Source organism: Falco punctatus (genome assembly GCF_963210335.1).
Source record: "Falco punctatus genome assembly, chromosome: 3".
NCBI classification, from domain to species: domain Eukaryota; kingdom Metazoa; phylum Chordata; class Aves; order Falconiformes; family Falconidae; genus Falco; species Falco punctatus.
The window spans coordinates 18,484,053-18,501,834 of record NC_137582.1 but is presented as its reverse complement, the minus strand read 5'-3'; the positions used below and the strand labels follow the sequence as shown (position 1 = coordinate 18,501,834).

Genomic DNA, 17,782 nt, shown 5'->3' with positions numbered 1-17,782 from the left:
TTTTTAAAAAGGGATAAAAGGGATTGTTTTTGCCACTGTCAATTATTAATGGCTCTCAGGTCAGGCTAAGGAACAATGCCAGGGATAAATTACCCTGTACGCTATTCATATGTGCTCTCCCCAATTGTTTCCTTCTCAACCAGAGGATTCACCTCGCAGTGAACTCCTTGGCGTTTAGAAAAAAGGACTGATGAAGCAATGAACTCAGAGTGCCCGTTTATTTATGCATCGACATCTTTCCTACTTTGTCAGGTGTGTTTAATCAGAAAGAAGCAGGAAATGCATTATAATTATAAACATATTACCATGCAAGAAAAAGGCTGCCCTTGCAAAGGATTGTGTTGTTTGATAAAATGATTAGAGTGAAAAAACACAGGCTTAACCTGCGAAGCTCTTTGCTAAGATCAAAGCAAAGCTGCCTGCTACCACAGGCTGCCTGTGCAGATTCAGCTCTGAGTTTGCAGCAAGGGAAGTGGAAGAAAGTTAGAAAGAAAATGCAATCTCCTCCCTTACTTTTTTTTTCCTCTGAAACTTTTCCCCCAGTATAAAAAATGAGTCAAACATTAGATATTTGCTGTTAAAATTAATAGAATTAGTGATGAACCCAGCTGAGAACACAGTAATTAGGGCCCGGTCCAAAACCCCTTGCTGAAGCCCATGGAGAGACTTATTGTTTTCAACGGGATCTGGCTCAGAATCCTGGTGAGCCAAAGCAAAGATGGAGTTACGGCATAACCCTGGGAGATCCTGGATCTCCAGCAGTCTTTCCATGTGACCTTGCCCAAACTTGCAAGCATTCCTTAATCCTGAGCACAGCTGAAACAGAGTCACTAATCTGCTGCTGCTGCAAAAAGCAAAAAAGTCCTTCTAGGCTGTGAGACCAGGAGCGCTGTAGGTAAGACGCAGAAGGGGTTTATTGCCTTCCTCAGCACCATGAGGCTGAGCCACAGCCCTGCTCTTAAAAAACAACAACACAGACATACTGGAAATTTTCCAGAGGATAGCAACAAAAATGATCAGAGGTCTAGAAAACATGACTTATGAGGAAAGAAAGAAAGGGCTGGGTTTGTTTAGTCTACAGAATTAGAAACATCCTAATAAACTTGAGAGATGTAAAAAAATGTACGGTATCAAAAAGGGTAATCGATTGCCCTTTATCTCTGTGGAAATGGCAGAAGGTACAGCAAAGATTTAGGATAGATTGTATGAAAAGCTGTGAGGTTAATAATGCACTTAAGTATGTTACTGAGGGATGGAGCAGAGTGTGTCTCACAGGAGATTTTCAATGTGGTGGACAAGTCCCTGCCATGAGGGCCTGGGTAACTCACTATTTCATGGGGCAGGCTGCTTTCAGCTATGGTTTCCATGATCTAGTGACTGTCTTGGGACACCTAAGAAAGCGACCTTGGAGGTGATGAGCTTTCACAGCATTCCCCAATTTGAAAAAAAGCAGCAGGTGCTCAGCCCTTCTACTAGTTGACCCCCAAATCACTGGCCCTTTCTTAAAATCTTTTCCTTGGTTTCCATGGTTATTAAATAAAGAGAAACAAATTCCCATCTCTTCACAGGGCTGTCATGATATTTAGGAAGTACCTTGATGCTCTCCCGTGGGGAATTCCCATCTAAGTGAATGCTGAAATGCTTGAAATTAGGATGATGATACCTCTGAAAAAACATATGGTGATGCAGAAAGTGATCCAGGTAGTGGTGACCTTGCAAATCCTGCTCAGGAAAGTCCCCTCCTGATGCGGGAGAAAGAGGTACCTTGGTCAACCTTTGCTAGATGTGCTTTCACCCATAGCAACACTAGGTACGACAGTTGCAAAGCACTTGGGATAGTACTAAGTATTGCTCTAGGTGGGCCAGGTGGTGGCCAGCACCTGATTAGAAAGGCAGCATCCTTTCTCCCCATAGCATCTGCCCTGGGGTTGCATATCCTGGGCCCTGAAGCTGCTGCCTCCCTGTGACCAAGTGACTCTGCTGGCCCTTGTCTGCCTTGGTAAAGCTCAATGCTGTTCCCTGGTTTCAACCCTTTTTGCAAAGGGCCCCAAAAACTTTGATCAGTTTGCATCCAAACTGACCACAAGACAGAAGTCTATCAGAAAACAGGCTTTATATTAACTACCCAGCAGAACCAAATTCCTTGATTTACGGGCATGAGGTGAAGAGTCGGGGAAGTACCACAGGGTTGCAGCCAGAGCAGGGCTGGCCATAGCCCTTGGCAGCTCCAAGGACTTGGGGGAGATGTGAGGGCTCCCCGAGGGCCGGGGGAAGGATGCTGTGCTCAATGCTATTGCAACTGTGCCTTTTCTTTGCACTCCCCGTTTCCTGCCCAGCTACAGCTGTGCAAGGTACTATTTGGCCCCTGCATGAATGCTGAGAAAATCACTAGTTATACGATACAGGAACGAAAAAAATCTGTTTGCTTCCAAGCACAAACCAATGACTGTGGCAATGGTTTGCAAACATGGGGTTATGGCCCCAAGTCAGCTTTTTCCCCTTGGTTCTGGGTGTAGTCACGAGCCTGGCAGGAATCCGTGTCAGCTAAAATGCATGGCAGCAACAGGCGTCTCCTGGAGTTTTGGAGCTGAGTGGGGTCACAACAGGAAGGAGTTTGGCAAGGCGGCACTGTAGGGTTAGGAATAAACATCTCCCCGGGGCAGACTTTCCATAATTGGCCATGACAAGGCTTCTTTCTCCAGAGAGCTGGAGCTGGTCTGTGAGGAAGCAGAATGAAATCACTGCTCCGGTCCAATTTGGCATGTGCCCGCGATTTAGCCCTGCTTTGCACAGGGAGGAGGTGATGATATAGACTGAAAGACAGAGGAGAAACTTAGCCAAAGACTTCCGAGCCGGGGGGTGAGTTTGGTTTCCCACTCATTTTTTGCAGGTTTACTCAGATCCTTAGAAGGAAACCCTGGCACAAAACCGCTGGTACAAAACCAATTCCCTTTATCAACAATGCCGAGAGAACAATGGGGACTCCTGAACACAAAGCTTATACAAACAATAACAACCATTTTGTTTCATATTGTTAAAACAGCAGTTGATATGCAATGCTTCCTTCCAGCCCCCCACTTCGTTAACTATTTCTGTCACCCTTCTGCTCCCAGATACAGATTTATGGGAGGGGATCTTAGCTGTTGGAGTGGTGTCCTGCAACGTGATGGTGACCACACGGCTGTGCAGCCTTCTGTGAAGAGGAAGGTTGGGTGTCGTTTCCTCTTGACACCCTGAACCCTTGGAAAAGCCACACTTTCTTTCAAATATGAAGAAAAAGGGGTGTTGTCTCTGTTGTCCTTTCTCTGGACGGTGATCATCAGTGCTATCTTCAAAGCTCCCTGCTATCTCAGCAATCTTACCAAGCCTGGTGACCTGACAGCAGTTTACAGCCTGTTCGGTATTTGATGATTAATCCCCTCCCTTTAAAAATATGCACTTAGTGGCAGAACCCCACAAAAATATTGGTGGAGCCAGAACTGCTTTGCCAAGTGGCAGACTTAGACTTGCTCTTCTTGGAAAGCTGGTTTCCTGTCACTGGCTTTTTCTCATCGTTGTTTTCCAGTAGTTTGGAGAAAAGAGAAAAAAAAAATTGTTCCTCCCAAATAGCTCTTCTCCTTTACATCCCTTTTCCTTCATGCGTCCTCTCTGCCATTCCAGATTACAGGAATTCCATCAGCCAACGGGCTTCCTAACTAACCCCACAGCTATCCCTGATGCAAAAGGAGAAGCAAGCTCCCTGCAAAATAAGACCCCTTGAAAAAGAAGATGCAATCTTCATTTCCATCCCACCTTCTCCAGCTTCTTTGGAGAGCAGGCAGATGGAAAAAAAATCTTCCATGCACTATGAAGGAGTGGCAGCTCAGAAAAGTCACATCTGCATCTTGTTGCAATGTGAGAGTTTAGATCACAGCGTTAGCCTTTTGCTAATTTCTAATTTGATGCTAGGAACATTTACATTTTATTTCTTATGAAATGACTACCATAGCTAACGCAGGCAGCTGCTGCTGGGCTGGCTACAAGACTAGAGCTTGGGGCTTCCTATTCTAAACATCCCCATCCCTTGAAACGGAGGCTTGGTCACCACCGAGCAGCAAAGGGCTGTGGCATGCAGCTGAGTTTGCATGCTAACAAATGCAGGTTACCCAGACCTTACTCTCCCTGGAGAAACCAGCATTCCTATTCACCTTTCATTTAAAGCCTGTGCAAGGCTAAATCCTGCAGCAGGTTCTTACCCAGCATCTTTTTTTGGTTTTCTGCTGAGCCTCTGTGTAAGGCCCCCAGGCTGGACTTAGCAGCACCATGTGCAATACTGGTCAGGTAAATACAGCATGAGCACAAAGCTCATGACCTTTGTGGCAGAGCGTTTGGGGAATGACTAACGCAGCTGGTGCCTTCAAGGTCAGGAGTTTGTGGGACCCCGTGAGGATTCCCCACGTCCTCTCTGCAGAGCAAGGTGGGTCCTTTCTGAGAAGGAAAGCACTAAATGTCCTGGGGAGTACCAAAGATGGTTTAGAGAAGTTTAGAACAGGGGACGCACTGGAGTGTAAGGCATCCATGGTCAAAGAGTTTGTGTGGCAGTTTTCCTTTTGGTGTCCATGTGTCAGTCTCTGGATCATAGCAGTCCAAGGAATCCAAGTCCTTGATGGCATTGTCTGTGGTGAGACATCGTCCTCCTGTGACATACAGCTTGTTCTTGATGACAGTGGCCCCGTGATGCATTCGTCTGTCCTTCATGTCTGCACATTTAACAAACTTGTTGCCTTTTGTATCATATGCAATTATTCTCCGGGTGTACCCTAAATGCAAAGCCAAAGGTAGATGAGACAGGTAATATATTTTCTGCTAGTCTTCAATAAAACATGTTATACTGGCACATAATTTGGCAGAATTAAGTTACCTAAGCTGGGAAGTAATGATGTGTTGCAAGAACGCCTGTCTATCTTCTCTTCCTGTTTGGCCTCACCCTGTCTCAATAGCACCTTGGCAGCCAGGGTTTGATGACCACCATAAAACCCCTCAGAAACTTGTTAAACACAGTTGAACCTTGCAGTTTTCTACACGTGCCTTCAAACAGCCCAAAGTATTTCTTTTCACCCAACAGACTTCTACAGCTTTGCAGAAGAATGGCTGCAGAAGCATGGCCTTAGAATCTCTGAAGATCTGCACAATCCAGGCCTGGTATTAGAATAGGCCTGTAATCAGAACTGTACTGAAGTTAACAAGAAAGGTAGCCTTGAGCTATTCTTGAATCCTGAGACCAAGTCATTATGTTGTGCCAACAGGCCGTGGCTGTAACAAGCTACAGCTGCTGGGAAAGCAGGTGCAGGGCCAAGAAAGATAGGGACCGGTATGGGAATATAGGGAGTAACAAACTACAAGGCTGAAGCACAGCAACACAATTAGCTACATGGATAGAATGCTTATTTTAGTCATGATAATTAGGGGTGTGAGAACCGCGCACGTTTAGAGACTACTAACCAGTTATATTTCTGCTTTACGAATATGCATGTGTATCGGTTCTATATAAGTAGTGTTAGAAACTAATAAAGTTGAGCAAGATGCATAACTCGTATTGAGCGTCTTCTTGACTCCGGCAAACCCTTCTTCCAACAGAGCTTCACTTGGAAATACAGAAACCAATGGCACATGGGGAAGGAGCAACAATGCCTGGTTGGGTTGGAGTCATAGTTGTCTACTGCATTGAGATGGGTACTCAACAGCACAGTGCCACTGCTGCTTGCTCCACTCCCAAAGCACTCAGCGCTGTGTCTGTGCTGGCCATCACGTCAGTGGCCCAATGGACAGCTTGTCCACTAAAGGGTGGCTAGTACCAGAGCCATTGCCCTGGAGCGATGGAGGTGTGGAAGCCTGGTACGCAGCAGTACCTTGCTCATGTATCCCTGTAGATAATCAAGAGTGCCCATGGCAAACAAACTGCTTTGGGCTGTGTTTTTCAGGCTTTGAAGCCACTTTTCCTAACAATAATCAAGGCCTGCCTCGCTTAGGCCAACCCATTCCCCTTTGTTACAATATGGCCAGTCACGCAAAGAGGACCTGAAATGTGACAAAAGCTGTTTTTAAGAGAAAATATTATTTTTTGTGTGTTTTACTGTTGTTGATAAACTAAGAGTGTTTGGCCAATGTTTTGGCATGGAAGGTGAAAGTTAGCATGGAAGTAAAACCTGACTGTGGTGAATCTCTCTACTTTCATGCAAAGTCAAAGGTTTTTAAAGTTAACATGAATTTCTCTGGATTTTGTTAGATAAATAAAAAACAAATTGAGAACTTAAGCTCATCATCATCAGACTTGGGTCAATGCAGGCCCTTCAGATCAAACCATCTGAAGATAAGAGGTTGAAAATACTGTATTCTGGGCACTGTGGTCTGGGGTCAGGGTAATCTGCCACACGGGACCCTGATAGTCTTGGACTTTTTGACTCAGCCCTCCCCCTATTCTCACTGCAACGGGTGGCAGTGGCCTCCCTCTGAGAGATGACATCATGTTTGAATCCTGTGTGATTTGAGTTCAGTCCTCTGCTCTGCGAAAGCTTCCCTAGGTCTCATTTTCCCTTAAATAATATAACACGTGCTTCCTCATGCCAGTCTGTGGTCAGGGGAGCTGCATTAAGGACGGTAGTGCCAAACTATCATCAACATGTGATCCATCAAAGTGCCATGGGCAGAGGCTGATCCTCAGGTTGAAGAAGACACTGAGAAGTTTCCTCTTTTCAAGTGTTTCACCCCCTTTCAGGACATTTCACAATGACCCTAAGGAGGCAGCTACAGGACTGATTGACCCCTCATAGCCCCTGTCCCCAACCATCCCAACAAGCCATCCATGGCCTTGTGGTAACCACGCTCTCCACTTTTCCAAGAAGAATAGACAGGGAGGGCCAGACTGTTGAGTCAGCAGGAGGGAGCAGGTTCCCCATGCCCTTGGCTTCCTCCCTTCTGCAGAGCAGTGACTTGCATTGGCTTTTCCCCAGTCTTCCCCCACCCAGGTCCTGCTACTTGGAGTAAGAAGGTGCCTCATAGAGAACTTGTTCCCACTTCCATGGCCATGAGACCCCATGTATGGAGGCTGGACACACTCTTCCTTTTTTTTCCCAAGCTCCATGTGCTTATTGAGGGAGCACCCCAAGCAGGAAAGCTGCGAAATCCCACAGGAGCTGGGCAGGGGGAGGCAGAAGGGAGGGGGAAACAGAGCCCTTACCACCTACGATGATAATCTGGTCTTCAATAACAACAGCTGGTGCACAGACGTTCTTCACCACTCTGGTCTCCATCCGAAACCATGTATTCCTGGAGACATGGTAAACCTGACAAATAAATAAAGATACAGACGCAGCTGTTTATGTTGCATTTTAACTGGCAATTATAATTACAGAAGAACTGGTGGGTTTTACTTTGTCCTAATGAATATTATTCTCTGGCTTCAACTGCTGGAAACCTGAGAATTTACCCATTTTTTTTCCCTAATATGTCCCCTTGGAAAGCATTCTAGTTCTCCAGGCTTGTCTGCTCAGGAGATGCTTGCACATGCACTAAGGCAAAGTGTATCTGCCATAAGCAAGCTCCTCAGCTGTAAATCTTCGTATGGCAGTTAAATCACTGTAACTCCTGGATAATGCTCTACCAAAGTACAAGCTGTTTCATTTAATTTTCCAGTTATTCTGTGCATTTCTGCCTTAGACTTATCAATTTTCTGGGCAAACAAACCTCAGCTTCACCAAGCTCTGCTGGCAGCCCCCGTGTTTGCCCAGCTGCTATATTTGTGCTGGTGGCTGGTATGCACTCAGATTGGCAAAGGGACTTGTTAATGGGACTTAGAGTAGCATCTAAGTCATCAATTTATGTGAGAAAAGGAGCTCTTGCCAGATGATGATCAGTCATCTGTATATGGGTGACACAAACTTTTATGTCATGTCATCCACTTCTTAATATAGCAAATATCTCCAGGACATCTCCCCACTAACTGATAAATACATTTCCTTCCCCCTGATAATCAAGTAGCGTTATCACTGTAAAGAAGCATTGCTCATGTGCTGGCTGTCATCTTATCCTTTAATGATCCTTCTTAGTTAAAACACGTAAACCAGTGAAAAATACTCATGGGGAAAGTAACACTACGACGTTGCTAAAACATCACATCAGATAAGAAAGGATTTACGTATTTTTTCCTCCTCCTAACTGCTGAAAACAGGCAGGGAGCCAGCAACATGTGGCAGGAGGCATATTTTTAATACAACTGTTTACACGAAATAACTGTCAGTTTAAGTCCTGGCCCTTTGATGAGTGAGAATCTAATTGCTCTAATGATCGTGAGTCTGCTTTTGCTGCAAGCGAGCAGGTGCACGGCTGAGACCCCAGCTGGGCCACTGAGTGGAAAGCACTGGTTTTGGTGAGATCAGCTACAGGCATGAAGCCAGGCAGGAGGGTCGGCCGCTGCCTGCCATAGCATCACCTGCAGCAGCCCTGGCCCCGGTGCCCACCAGCGGCAGGGGTGACTGACACTCGACGAAGCACCTCAGGGCTTATGCCTGAAAAACTCAACGGGCAAAATGAAAGAGCTGCAATATTCCTTGCAGACAAGACTTCCATGAAGCCATGTGTCAACTCATCCTGCCTCTTGCTGCAACTCACAATAGTTTTCTTGGGGAGTTTGATTTCCTCAGGAGTGTGATGAACTGCTGAATATCTTAGATGAAACAGCCCTCAGCAAGTAGGACTGACCATTACCTGGATCAGCCGGACAGGGTTTTGCATAATGTCTTCTCCCCCAAAGAGGTAGACCCTCTGATCTTTGGCAGCAACAGCAGGGTGAAGGACAGCAACGGGCATGTTTGCCATGGTCTCACAGGTGTTGTAGATGCTATCGTATCTTTCCACAGAATTCAGGATTTCCTGGTTTTCACCAATTCCACCGAATGACAAAATATAATTTTTATATGCCAAGCTTCTGTGGGAGTAACGTGGAACTAACATGCGCTCAACCAACCTCCACTGATTGAGTTTGAGGGAATAAATGTAAATATTATCACTGACCGGGCTTTTCTTATTGCTAACAGGCATTCCTCCGAGCACATAAATATTGCTGTGTAAACTGACTGCGGAGGCTTTGTACAGGCGCATGGGAAGTTTGGCCAGACTTAGCCATTGGTTTGTCTTGTTGTCATAGAGCAGGACATCCCTTGTTGTCTGCTGGCTGTCCTTCCTGCCACCAATGATGATGAGGAACTCTTGGTTGGAGTACCTGCGAGGAACGTGCAGCATGGGCTTGATGTCAGGTGCATTGGTGCTGTACAAGGAAAACATATGTCTCCGGGCTGACTCAAGGATGCTCCTGCAAGTGGGTGAGGATTGAACGAGAGAGTCATTGGCGATGAAGTGGAAGAGGAAAGTTGGATGGACATACTGAAGCCTGACCTTCTTGAACAACTCTTGGATGTAGCCTTGCCTTGCCTGGAGGTCGTGCCGGATCCAGACCATCAGTGCCTCAAAGACCTGCTCCTCCTCCCCACAGAGCTCATCGTCCCCAAGGTAATCGATGAGCTCCAAGAGACAAAGGTCTTTCAGGTCCTCAGAAGAGGCCACCTCAGGAAAGCATTTCAAAGCCATAGCCTTGGCTTTCTTATTCAGGCTTTGGCAGTTCAAGACTTTTGCCAGCCTGATCATGCTCAGACAGTTGTCAGGAGCCAGCTTATCTTGGAGGTAGGCAGAGCAGGCCTCGAACAGCTTAGCGTACTGCAGCATGGAGGCCGTCTCCAACAGGCACAGGACATTCTCAGCGCATATAAGAATCTCCCCTGTGTAAACGTAAAGGATAATCAGATCCAAAACCTTGGCGTCGATGCCCTTCAGGATGACTTTAGCCTGGTGGCTCTCTCTGAAGTCATTACAGAACATCGCCTTGAAGTATGGACTGCTGGAAGCCAGCACGTTTCGGTGACAGGGGATTTCAAAGCCCCCGCAGCAGAGGGTAACATCAGTCAGCATCCCGCTCTGCCGCAGAGCATTCAGCTGCCTCAGCAGTTCAGAGGAGAAGTCCTGGTCTTTGAAGAGAAACTCCTCAGCTGATCCCTCCTCCATAGCAAAACAGAAGAGAGATGAATTCTGGACTTGACAGAAAAAGACAAGTTCTTAGCAGCTTTTGTTGAAATATCCAGCTCCAAGGGAACAAACTGGGACTTTGATGTTGCTCTAAATATGCATTCACTGTTACACATAAAAATGAAACACGGTTTAAGCACAGTGGGAAAACAATAAAGAAGCTAAAAGGTCGCTAAGACCCTTTAAAATTTCCATAAAGTTATCAGATAGGTTGTAGCTCTGAGGTCAGTGCTGCCTGTGTCCCTGGCAACAAGCAAAAGCACTAAAGTTATCTCACTGATTTGGGATTAAAGCTGGATGGCTGAAGCAAATGGTTTGTTCATTTTAATCACGATGAATAAATGCACTTAGACATTTATTCACTATTTTAAAGTATTAGCAGTTTAGTAGCTTGCGCCTCTTCCCCCTAGAGTTAGTCACTCCCAAGGAATGTAAATCTGGCAGAGCTGAACTCTGCAGCAGGGCAAACAAAACCCTAGAGACTGGGAATCTGCATTAAAACGGTTATTTATTAACTCTGCTTAGCTGTGTATTTTTTTTATGTTAATCAGACACACAATGACTAAATTAAGTGCCAGGCAAGAACAATATGATGAGTATCTATTGTCATGGCTAACTGCTCAACCTGCAGTGAAACGGTACGGTAGAAACGTTTACCTTCTGTCGTCCTTCACTGCATGCACTTACTCTCTGTCGTTTATTCTCGGCTGAGATTTTCCATAGCTAGAGCCTGGATAAAAACCTATAAACCCACAGGACGTTTCTTTCAGTAGGTAAGTGATTCATAGAGGGCAATTTCTGGATGTGTTTATTCTGAAGTCACTTTTGCCGCTTTCAGGAGCTGCGCGCAGGAGTGGCGAGGCGGTGGGGCATTGTATACATTCCAGCGCTAAGAATAGGCACACACGGGCTTCTCGCTGTTATCACATGTGACGCTGACGCTGCCTTTTGCAATGACCTGGCCGGTACTGAGCATGCCCGAGTGGTGTTTTTCTGGCAAATGTTTACATATAATAAATAGACAAGGAGAGGAAAGTTCACTTAAAAAAGTCCTGGCTGTCCATTTGGAAACAGCGGCAGGACCCTGTCCTAAAGTGCCTGGGAACTCTAGAAGCCTGTAAACAGTCTGCAATGCCTCGTGCTAGGTAATGCACTGTCACTGTAGTTTCATGGAGAAAGAGGGAGAGAGAAGAGCTTCCAGGGACCCCGCTGGGAGAGACAGTGTCTCCACCTTATGGAGAGATCTGGGGAGCAGCGGCTCCTTGCAGTCTGGTGGGAGATGTTGGTGCACCAGGACCCCTGTGTCCAGGGCTGCCCCAAGCTGGGCAGGGAGACCCCAGCTACCTCTGCTGATCAGAGAATGAAGTTCATTCTTGGAGCAGTTTATGATGCTGCTTGGTATTTCATATGGAAAATATCAGGTTGTGGCCGTTTCTGTAAGGACCTCACTGTCTGAAACCCTTGGCAAAGAACTTCTCAAGCAGGTGACTTAAAGAAGCTCAGCGTTATGGGTGGGGGGACCAGAGCAGGTTGCTGAAGCTAGTGCAGCAAGCTGGAAACTATAGAGTCCCAGCATGGCACTTAGCTCCTCAGGGTGGACACCTCGCTGGGGTTCCTAGCTACAGAGGCCTGCCCATGAACAAGGTGTCCGAGCTTCTTTTGCAGCCGGTGAGGTCTAGTCAATACAAGCACATCTGCCGAGTTATTCAGGTCACCAGTAAGTACCACCTATGTTTGGGCAGGTGAGCAGTCCTCCAGGCACTGCTAGGTCTCCACAGGTGCTCAGCTGCCTCGATCATATGTAGGTGTCCGTATTTAACACACCCAAGCAGGTATCTGCGATGATGAGCCTAAATCCATCCCCAGGGCTGGGATCAGTCGAGTGCCTCATGCCAGCAGAGGATCCCCCACAACCCCAGCTGTCCCCCAGCGGGCGTCTTCAGCAGATCCAGTGTGATGTGTCCCAGCTCAGTGCCAGCTTTCTGGGTATTTCCAGAAAAACTGCATGGGCTGCCCACGGACCCATGGACTGGGTAACTGGATTGAGCCCTTCATCTGTGCTGAAATTCCTCCCTTTGTTCTGGGATGGGACTGAATCCAAAACGTCATTTCTAAGCATTGCTACCACAGGGAAACACAAGGTTAAAGCAAAACTCCTCATATTTTCAAAGCCAAAGCTCATGGGTGAGTCATGCCTGCATCTAGTCACAGCGAGGCAGATGAGTGAAAATCGTTGGGAGCTCAGTGCCCTTATGTCAACTCCTGTGCTGCGCTGGTGTTTGCAGTTCTCCATATGTCCCTGCCCCCGCATCCGCAGCCCAGCAGACTGCAGGGATGGGTGCAGCCTGTTTCTCTAAAAACAGCAGCTTTGCATCACGGGTCATGCCATACGTGACCTTTCCCAGAGACTTTTCAATGCAGCGCAACAACGTGGTGAAATGCCTGGAGGCTAACAAAACCCGGAAGGCCCAGATCCATGTTAGAGACAGGGTGGAGTTGGGCTGGAGTAAGGAGCTTTTTGGAGGTTGTGGCATCTTCCCTTCTGGCACAATCTGTGTGTGTGTGTGCACACATGTGTGTGAATGGCCAGGTGAAGGGAGGGAGGGGAAGGGCAGGAGCCACTGGATTTGATTCCTGTAAATGAGCCCCTTTGAGGGTGAACTTGGCAATGGGGAGCCTTTTCCCTCTCCTTGAGTAAAGAGGCAACCCACAGGATGATGTTGAGGTGCTGGGGAACATGCGCCCTTCTCTCCCTGCTCCCCGCCGCCACTGCCTCACCAGCTGGCTATGATCTTGCTATAAATATTTAGAGTGGCATTAAAAACCCAAAGGAGAATTTCTCTCTCCTCGTCCAGAGAACATTAGCTACCCAAACAAAACGCCCTCTCGCTTTCTTTGTTGCTCGGTATGTATATGCTTTCGTCGCGGTCCATTTTGATGATTGATTTAGGTTTCTATCTCTGTTCTGGCTCTAACTCTTTGCTGCCTGTTTAGTTCTGCCTCTTCCTGGCAGTGGCTGTGGATTATTTTTTTAACCCTTAAAGAAACAAATGATGCTATCTGACTTCACTAATGACACTGTTTTATGGGGTCGTTGAAGGGTAGGAGGGATGTTCTTCTGCTTTAGATACTGATAAATGTGGCATTTATTTAGAAGATCCCAGGCTGGAGGGCTTTGCACGGTTATGCAAACTCCTGCTAACTCAGAGTACAGCGTGTGCTGTTTAAACAGCTTATTGCTCTCGGGGGGGTTACTGCTCCCTGCTGAGTCCCCACACAGGTCCCTGCCAATTTGGGGCCAAGGCTCCCAAGCAATGAAGCTCTTGCTGCCTGCTTTACAACTGTCTCTTCTTTCTTTCCCAGAGATTATGGTTTCAGACACATCTCCAACCAAGTGGGCACATCAACACTGCTTAGCTAGGATTTCCTTTATAAATAAACTAGAAATAAATTTTCATGGCATATCCTAGAACAGTATGTCCTATATGGCCCCTACTGCCGCAGCATGACCCCTGGTGAGAGGATAGAGCTGTTTCTCCTGTGGGACAGTGCAACTTGTCTGAGAACAGCTGTTTCTGAATGAGTTGTTGAGGCACATTTCCTAGGTTGGCATGCTATTGACTGAACCAGGCCTGGGCAGTCTTTTTTGGGAGGACAGGATACTGCATTAACCACAGGAGTGGGATGTCGCACGGATAATGGGCTGGTCTGGACACCATGTGCGAATGGGAAAGTAGGCTTGTTCGCAGGTTATGCGGGCCAGCAGCACTGTGAGATGTGATGCTGCACGTCCCCCCTTGCCCTTGAGTGGGACTGGGAGCCACTGGGGGCTGTTATAAACCGTGCCCCTCTGCAACTGCTGCTGTGTGAACTCCATCAATGGCCACTTTCTAGAAAATGGAAACGTCTGCCAAAGAACTCACCCTGCTCCTTCTGTTCTCTCTCCTTAAGTGTTTGGGATTGCTCAGTTTTGGAATTAGGATGTCTGAACCTTTGATCTGACCCAGAGCAACTCTTCTTATGTTTTAATGTAATGGGATGATGAAATTACTATTATCGTGCACTAAGCAACAGAGTGGAAAAAAGCTGTAATCTAATCGGCCAGCAGACAGGTGCACGGAGAAGATTGGTGACGTCAGACAACTTCTAAAACTCATACATTGATCCTATTACAATTCAGGTGAAAATGAACAAATACGGATAAGGATAAAGGACTGTTCAAGGCACAGACTTCACTGAGCTTAGTCAGTGTGATGTGCACTGCCTCAGTGACTACCAGCCCCCGCAGTTATCAAGGGAGAGATCATCCCTTTCCCCAAATTTTCAGTCTAAAGAGACAGGAGGACAAGAACAAATATTCCTTATTATGGTCTTCATAAAACCCGGAAAGGGAACAAACCCCAGGATTAACATTCCTCGTTGTAAAAAGAGACAATTACAGGGAGTGCAATTGATCAGATGCCATGTGTTGGAGAGGATGGGAAGATGCTCCAAGCACCAAGTGGTGGCTGGCTGGGGTGACAGCCTTCAGCCCAGGCTGGGAGAGCAGCCAACACTGCCTGGGATGCTGCATGCCCTGGCAGTGTGGGGGTTGGTCATTGGGCCATGACACCATTTTGCTCATAAACGGGAGGGGAGAGAAATACAAGAGTAGAAAGGAAGACTCGTACGTGGGAGAATTATTAGATATCTGTATTGCATATTTACACATGCATGTAAACATATATAATGGATATGTGCATTGAAAGAGCAAAAATATGTCTATACAGGCAAATTACTATCAAGAGATAGCATGGACAGGGACCTTTCTACTCAACATGTATGTCTGTTTCTCACCCAGCTGATAACACCACCAGGAGACCAAACTCCACATGTGATGTCTGAGCCAGACCTGTGAAGAAAATGTTTTCCGACAACCAGCACCCAGTTTTTGACTCATCCTGACACTTCCCACTGAAGCAGCCTCCTCAAGTGCTGTCCATGCTCAGCTGGAGCCCAATGTAGATTTACTATTTGCTTCACTGGACTGGGACAACAGCCCTTTGACATTGTCCTTTAGCTCCCTTATTGACATCTCAGGGCTGCTGAAGGCAATGAAACTCCCCAAGCTAGCAACTAGCAGAGAAGACACTGAAAAGTAAACAGAATCCAGTGTGAATATGGGGAACCGATAGGCAATCATACATGACAAATAAGATGAAATCCTTTGTGCTACTCCAGGCAACAGAAATACAATGACTATTCCACACAGCACTGCCAGGTGGGGTCTCCTGCTCAGAAACCACCCAATTCTAGAGTCATGGGAAGATTGGGTTGGGGACCCCCTGGGAGCAAACTTTGTGCAATCTCCTGCACACAGTAGGGCTAACCTCAGAGTTAGATCAGGTTGCTCAGGGACTTGTCCGGTTGAATTTTTGAAATCTTGAAAGATGGAGATTTCACAGCCTCTCTGGACAACCTGCTCCAGCCCTGAACCACTCTCCTGATGCAAATTCTTTTCTGTATCTCTGACAGAAATTTCCTTTGTTGTGAATTGTGAATGCTGCCTCTTGCCCACAGAAGTCTTCTAAATTCCTTCTGCTGCTACTAGTTGCCAATATCTGGTCTTCTTCCTATTCTTTAAGTTCAGATACCCTTGTGGTCCTTCTCTCTCATTCCTCTGTAATTATTGCATTACTCATTTTCTATTTAGCTGCTCAGCAAACATGGTTTCTCCGAGTGCCCTATCACCACAGCTGTTGTTCACATTGGTATGATGCTTTAATTCTGAACCAAGGCTTAGTTTAAGACTTGATTGAATCTGTCTTTGGTTCTGATTTTTTAGGCAAGGTAGCAGACCACATCTGTAGATACTGGTCTTGAAATCTGAACTTGAATTTTGAACCACTGATCTAAACTTTTGTTACAGAGGCATAGGGACATGTTTTACAGCACTGGAGACACAGAGCAACTTCCCAAGTGTCTCTGCCATCACTGTATGTATTGTGCACAGATAGAGAGATATAGCATGTAATTCAATAATTGCTTTGGCCCAGTATGTGTGGGTGTGAAGATGTGTGGGCTTCTGGCTTGGTTTCAGGCCAATCTCTAATTAAAGAGTGAGAGATTAAGATGAAAGCAATTGTACTCTTCCTTCTTTAGTCAGAATGACCTACTAGTGTTAATTAAAACAGTCTTCAGGCAAAAATAAATTTAGCTGCCAAAGTTATGTGCTTCACATTAAATAAGGAGATAGCTGGGTTTCAAGTGTGCTGAGTTTCTAGAGGTTTCACAGAAACCACTCATATAGCTTTGGGCACTCTTGTTGGAATATTTTAAAACAAATCTTTTGCCTAAATCAGCTCCTTCATGTGCATTTCAGCAACCTGCTGGCTTTTTCTTCTTTCTACATCATTTGAGAATGGGTACCTGCCAGCTTATCTTGGACTGAACATACAGCGTGGCCTCTGGAGGATAAAATATCACCAGGAACGCTGGACACCTAAGTAGATCATTCATCTATCCTTTCTATAGTCTCTGGTTACAAGAGCCCCATGGCAACAGCAACAAGAAGATATGCAGATCCTGCACTGCTCCGCTCTTTCTGGGTCTGAACGTTAAAATGCCTTTGATTATGGCAAACCTGGAATCAGGTCTTTCATTTCAGGATCAGGATCTTCCCCTGATATTTTAGGTTGCTAGAAATGTTTCCAAAGGAGGATCAGACATTTAAAACTCCAGAACGTCCTTTGACACCTGTGTGACACACAGATCATTGTTCTTAAAAGCCTTCCACCTTTCTCATCTCCCATTTATTTTGCCTCATCTTTACAGACTGTAACTAGACAGCCAGGTACGACTGCTGTGACGTTGATACAAGCAGAGAGAAACAGGTCCAGTGCTTCAGAAATATTATTTTCAATGGGAAAATCAACCGTGGTCATAAGTATGATGGCCACCAGCCATCAGACCTCAGAGGTTCTAGGCCCGAAACGCCCTTCCCCTTGCAGAGCAGTGCACTCAAAAGAAGGAAGGGGGCAGATGCAGGGAAATGCTCGCAAGCCCAACTTCTTGACCCAGACTCTTTCTCTCTTCTTATTTATCAGGCCCTGTCATGTTATTTTTCATCCACATCTTCTCTCATACAATTACAGCATTTTAGGGTAAATCAGGGAGGAATTCTGGTGGGGGTGAGCCATGAGATCAGACCAGCTTGCTCAGGGCTTTATCCAGTCAGATCTTGGAAACCTCCAAGGATGGAGACTGTGCAGCTGTCCTGAGGCCCATGCCTGCCTCAGTGGGAACCTCATTTCCCTGCCTGGCAGATCCACCTCACAAATCCCCATGTCTTCCCCAGCTATGCTTCTGCACCATATTCCAGGATTTGGTGCCAATGGGGACCACAAGTCCTTATATCCTTCACGGGATAACTTAGGAGGTCACTATGTTGAGAGGGCAACTCACAGACAGGGAAATCACTCTGGCCTTCCCAGCTGATAGGAGGATTTTAATCAGGGCCTGAATTAAATCATTAATTCACAGCCCTCAGGTTGTTTAAAAAGCTGTGATAATGGGCTGAGAAGAAATTACTGTCCTTTTTCCCTTGGCAGGACTGTAACGGCATGACATAGCACCCGTAGAATTGGGGAAAGAACAGGGATAATCTTCAGAATGACAGAAAGACAGAAAA

The 17,782-nt window shown here is 46.3% G+C and overlaps 1 protein-coding gene across 1 annotated transcript; it reads right to left on the bottom strand.

The window, feature by feature from the left end:
- Nucleotides 1–2,932: 2,932 nt before the first annotated feature.
- KLHL38 (kelch like family member 38) lies at nucleotides 2,933–10,883 on the bottom strand. Its single transcript, XM_080378218.1, has 4 exons — nucleotides 10,771–10,883; nucleotides 8,743–10,116; nucleotides 7,217–7,322; nucleotides 2,933–4,799 (listed from the first exon to the last, which is right to left on the bottom strand). Exons 2-4 carry the CDS (start codon nucleotides 10,090–10,092, stop codon nucleotides 4,513–4,515), a joined length of 1,743 nt encoding a protein of 580 aa, XP_080234344.1. The 5' UTR covers nucleotides 10,093–10,116; nucleotides 10,771–10,883; the 3' UTR covers nucleotides 2,933–4,512.
- Nucleotides 10,884–17,782: the final 6,899 nt, after the last annotated feature.

What these genes read in the sequence shown, in the direction of transcription:
- KLHL38 (XM_080378218.1), bottom strand. Translation starts at nt 10,092, where the DNA reads ATGGAGGAGGGATCAGCTGAGGAGTTTCTCTTCAAAGACCAGGACTTC. An exon ending in ACCCTGTCCGGCTGATCCAG is followed by an intron (nt 7,323 to 8,742) that starts GTAATGGTCAGT and finishes TTTATTTGTCAG; the next exon opens with GTTTACCATGTCTCCAGGAA. An exon ending in CCAGATTATCATCGTAGGTG is followed by an intron (nt 4,800 to 7,216) that starts GTAAGGGCTCTG and finishes CTTTGCATTTAG; the next exon opens with GGTACACCCGGAGAATAATT.